The sequence below is a fragment of the Mchenga conophoros genome, linkage group LG13 (assembly GCF_057382185.1).
Source record: "Mchenga conophoros isolate Kocher_MC1m ecotype Shallow Benthic linkage group LG13, M_conophoros_male_GT1.1, whole genome shotgun sequence".
NCBI classification, from domain to species: domain Eukaryota; kingdom Metazoa; phylum Chordata; class Actinopteri; order Cichliformes; family Cichlidae; genus Mchenga; species Mchenga conophoros.
The window spans coordinates 12,611,819-12,616,667 of NC_140538.1; the positions used below are offsets into that span (position 1 = coordinate 12,611,819).

The following is a 4,849-nucleotide window of genomic DNA, read 5'->3' on the forward strand; positions in this document are numbered from 1 at the left end:
CCGGAGTTGAACTGCAGACCCCGCCCACACACTCAGGGCCGTGTACCTTCATGTTCCAGCTTCTCCAGTCCCTGTCCTCTTCTGGCTCATTCACTCTTTAATGTGGCCATAAAGGTTTAAATAATGACTGACAGTGGAGAAGGCGACGATGAATTCCAGTTTCTACGGACGGTGAGTCAGACAGCTTACAAATTAAACATACAGGCCAATATTTAGTCAAACAGAGGTCTTCATTGGCTATCACCGGAGGTTTAATAATTAGTAAGTAGCTGTACTAAAGGTAGCACTTAGGGTAGCCTATTTAGCTTTGTTTGAAACATTATTAGTGTTTTTTTATTAATTTATTTGTTTAATTAAAGTTATATGTAGGTTTCTGTCAGCAGCAATTATGCAATCATGTAACCATGACACTATTTTGTGCGCAGATGCCTCCATACGCACGTCATAGTAACAGCATTTCACCTGTTTTGGGCTAGCTGACTAATAGCCTTATTAAAAAACAGAAACCAACTCACATGATTTTAGTCTATTGCTGTAGTAACTGATTAGCTGATATAGTTTATTTAAGGTCAGGTGTCAACAGTGATGCATATCCCAATCAGTTAAAAGATTATCATATCCCGTTTTAATTAAAATTGCTACATTTTATTCAAGAATAAATATAAATAATAAAATGTTAATGTGATAATAGTTTAGCAACAACAGTGACAGCAAAGGGAGGCCAAAAATGGCTTCTCTCATCTTCACTGCAAGATGCTATTATTGCTCTGCAGCTGTAAGTTGTCCTCTCACAGCTTGTAATCTTTGCCCTCTGATAAGGGCATGTCACGTGGAGGGCGTCTGGAGTGGCTGAGACACATACACATTCACACAAAGCCAGCGATGTTCATCATCCTGAGCCCAACACATAGACTGGAGAGAAGTCATTTTGCGAGATCCATCTACGATATCATACTTTATTATATTAAATGCAGGATTTCCCCCTGCAAAGTTGTTCAGCCGTGGTATTAAGCTACCCGGATCCTGATGGAGCTTTCCTCGTTATCATTTAGTTAGTAGATGACAGGGAAAACACACTGTAATAGACCCAGTGATTAAATATATGACATTTGTGAAATGGCAACAATGTTATATTTGTTATAAAAATGTAGTCATTTTTTATATGCAAAGAGGTCCCAATTCCACTATTATAAATAATACAAGAAACCTTAAGAAGACAAACAAAACTGCAGCATTTTCAATTCGAAAACACTCGAAGTGAAAGCCTGTTAGATCTGAAATTTAAGTGTCCCTTAAAAAAGACTCCAAGTCCTGCTCTAATGCTCTAATGTACCTCTGCATTGGACAGTGTGTTTGACTGATTGCAGAGTACTGCAGATATGAAGAGTGGAAAGAAGGGTAAATCAGGGGTCAGACTGTGCAGTATCTTCCCAATATGGATGTTTGCAGCCTGGGTACAGAGAGGTGCTGGTTTTATTGGCGACTGGCCTGTCGCCTGCTGTCGTTCCTAACAGTTCCTCAAATAAACAGAGAAACTTAATTTGGCCGACGTGGTATTTAAATGCAGATAAGGTAATGTTGACAGCGACTGAGATTTCCTTATGTGTTTACAATGGGACTGCACAATGGGGCAGTTTTGATGCTATACCTAAAAATTCACACATTTCATAGTTTAAAGTTGTTTTAACATTTAAAAAGCAAAATAGGACTGAATTTCTATGTTCGGTCATTGTGGCCAAACACGTTTCCTCCTCTGAGAGAATTGAATTACATGATATGAGAGGATGAAGATTTTTTTCTCTGAAGCCAAAACTGCTTCACTGACTTTCTTTTTAATTAATTCACAAGATAAAATTTCAGAGGCGTTTTGGTGTGATGGAGGTCTTTAGCTGATCCTATCCAACAAAAGCTTTCATGGTGAAATCTGGTGGATCTCAATATGTGAATGCGCTCTGTGGGCTTCTCTAACTTGAAATCTGTCATCTGTGTGTATGTGTTCTGCACAGGGAGATGAGGTGGTTTTGCAGAGTACCTTCACCTCCCAGGAGGAACATGTGAAGCTATGTCTTGCTGCTGAAGGATTTGGCAGCAGACTTTGCCGGCTTGAGCCCACCTCTAACTGTAAGGTAAGGAGCTCTACCTGTGTGACTGCACAGTCCTCCCTTACTGTCAGACAACTCAGTTTGCCAGTCATACAAAGAGAGAGATGACTGAAATTTCCAAATATTTCACTGCACATGGACAGTACATTGTGTTTATTTTTAAGTATCTAAAATTTTAGTTCCTTATTGGTTTTTGTAACTCGAGCATTTTTACATGCCTTCCTTCCCAGTTTGGACTGCCCATTGCCAATTTGCCATGGTCTTTGGCACTAATTGCACTGTTGGCCTGTGAAGGGAACAGCCAGGCATGAAATTACCTCAAAAACTCAAATGTCTTTTCTTTCTTTACCAGAATGTTCCACCAGACTTGTCTGTGTGTGGCTTTGTCCTGGCCCAGTGTCTTTCTGTGCGAGCCCTGCAGGAGATGTTGGCCCACAGTGAAAACCTGGCTGCAGAGGTCTTCTCTATTATTTCTCCCATAACCTTTATATAAATTCAATGTTCTCACTCAGGGCTCCTTATTGTTCCGTAAACATATGATTTTCTGTCATTGTCATTTTGCAATACATATGTCTATTTTTGAGGTATAAATGGAAATATTATGATAAAGTCAGTATATGTTTTTATATTTTTGTGATATTATTAACCACAGTGTGGATGCGTAAGGATTTTGTCTGTGACATTATTTCAGGGAGATTTGTTTTGTATTTATTTATATGGATAGCACAGTCTTGAAACACTGATCTAAGAAACACGGTTAAGCTAGAACAGCTTTACATTAGAGTTATCGTAAATTAAATAACTTGTAAACAAACTGTTCACACATCGGAAGGATGTTTTGTTTATCTCTTTTCCTGTTTAACTGTTTTCTGAAGTTTAAATTGATCTTTGTGTATTTTAATCACATACAGGTGGGAGCTGGAGGTAGCCATCGCACCCTTCTATATGGGCAGGCGGTATTGTTTCTACACTCATACAGTGGCATGGTGAGTTAGCTTATATATATAACACCCAGCACGCCCCTGCGGGCGGTTTATCCTTCAAGCTCGGGTCCTCTACCAGAGGCCTGGGAGCTTGAGGGTCCTGCGCAGTATCTTAGCTGTTCCCAGGACTGCGCTCTTCTGGACAGAGATCTCCGATGTTGTTCCCGGGATCTGCTGGAGCCACTCGCCTAGCTTGGGAGTCACCGCACCTAGTGCTCCGATTACCCAAGTGTGATAGGAGAAGGATCGTTGAGTGCGAGAGGAACTGACCTGAAAAATAGGATCATGGCCAAGCTTGAAACCTGGATCCCCTGTAGCCGGTTACCAAGATTACGTGAAGTACCCTCAGAAGGTCTGCTAGATGATGTTAATGCAATACCTACAACCACGATTACCGACACTAACAAGCTGATCTACAATACGGCAGCAGTGATCAGTGAGATGCTTGGCTACAAGTTGAACAGCCACAAGGGGCAGTACCCTCCATGGAGAAGGAGGCTAGAGGGCAAGATCAAAGTAGCACGGAGAGAGGTTAGCCAACTAACGGAGTTGCAGAAAGGTGCGACGAATAAGGTGCCTAAGAAATACAGCAAGCTGTCCATACCTGAGGCCTTGGAAACTGCCAAGCAAAGACTCACAGCCTTGGCCAGCCGCTTGAGGAGGTACACCAGAGAGATAGAAGGCAGGAGAATAAACCAGCTGTTCTCCACAGAACCAGCAAAGGTGTACTCTCAGTGGCAAGGGAACAATAAGAGAACAGCACCACCAAGGCTGGAGACGGAGCAATACTGGAAGAGCATATGGGAGAAGGATGCAACCCATAACGGCAATGCTCAGTGGCTAGAGGATCTGAGGGCAGACCACAGCGACCTCCCTGAACAGGGTCCAGTAACCATCACAGTGGCAGATATCCAAGAAAGGGTCTCCAGTATGAAGAGTTGGACAGCACCAGGGCCCGACATGGTTCACGCCTACTGGCTGAAGAAGCTAACTGCACTCCACGAGCGTCTGGCAGCACAAATGAACCAGCTGCTAGTTAACGAGAGACACCCGGAATGGCTAACTGAAGGCCGGACGGTCCTGATCCCCAAGGACCCCAAGAAGGGACCGGTCCCCTCCAACTACCGACCAATAACCTGCCTCAGTACTACATGGAAGCTCCTGTCAGGCATCATATCGGCTAAGATGAACAGGCACATGGGTCAATACATGAGCGGGACACAGAAAGGAATTGGCAAGAATACCAGAGGCGCAAAACACCAGCTACTGGTAGACAGAACAATCAGCCGAGACTGCAAGACCAGACTGACCAACCTGTGCACTGCCTGGATTGATTACAAGAAGGCCTATGACTCAATGTCCCACAGCTGGATACTGGAATGCCTAGACTTGTACAAGATCAATGGGACCCTAAGAGCCTTCATCAGGAACTCAATGGGGATGTGGCGTACAACACTAGAGGCCAACTCCAAGCCCATAGCACAAGTCACCATCAAGTGCGGGATCTACCAAGGAGATGCTCTGTCCCCACTGCTGTTCTGCATAGGCCTGAACCCCCTCAGTGAGATCATTAACAAGACTGGCTACGGATACCGACTACGGAACGGAGCAGTTGTCAGCCACCTCCTGTACATGGATGACATCAAGCTGTATGCCAAGAGTGAACGAGACATCGATTCACTGATCCACACTACCAGGCTATACAGCAATGACATTGGAATGTCGTTCGGACTGGAGAAGTGTAGTCGGATGGTAACAAAGAGA

The 4,849-nt window shown here is 43.6% G+C and overlaps 1 protein-coding gene across 1 annotated transcript in view; it reads left to right on the plus strand.

Moving 5' to 3' along the window:
* Window positions 1-4,849, plus strand: part of ryr2b (ryanodine receptor 2b (cardiac)) — an 84,870-nt gene continuing 80,021 nt past the window's right edge. Inside the window, exons 1-4 of the mRNA XM_085296510.1 lie at window positions 1-171; window positions 2,007-2,126; window positions 2,455-2,559; window positions 3,014-3,088. Of these exons, the coding sequence (XP_085152636.1) occupies window positions 124-171; window positions 2,007-2,126; window positions 2,455-2,559; window positions 3,014-3,088 (348 nt within the window). The 5' untranslated portion in view covers window positions 1-123. The remainder of the gene's footprint in view (window positions 172-2,006; window positions 2,127-2,454; window positions 2,560-3,013; window positions 3,089-4,849) is intronic.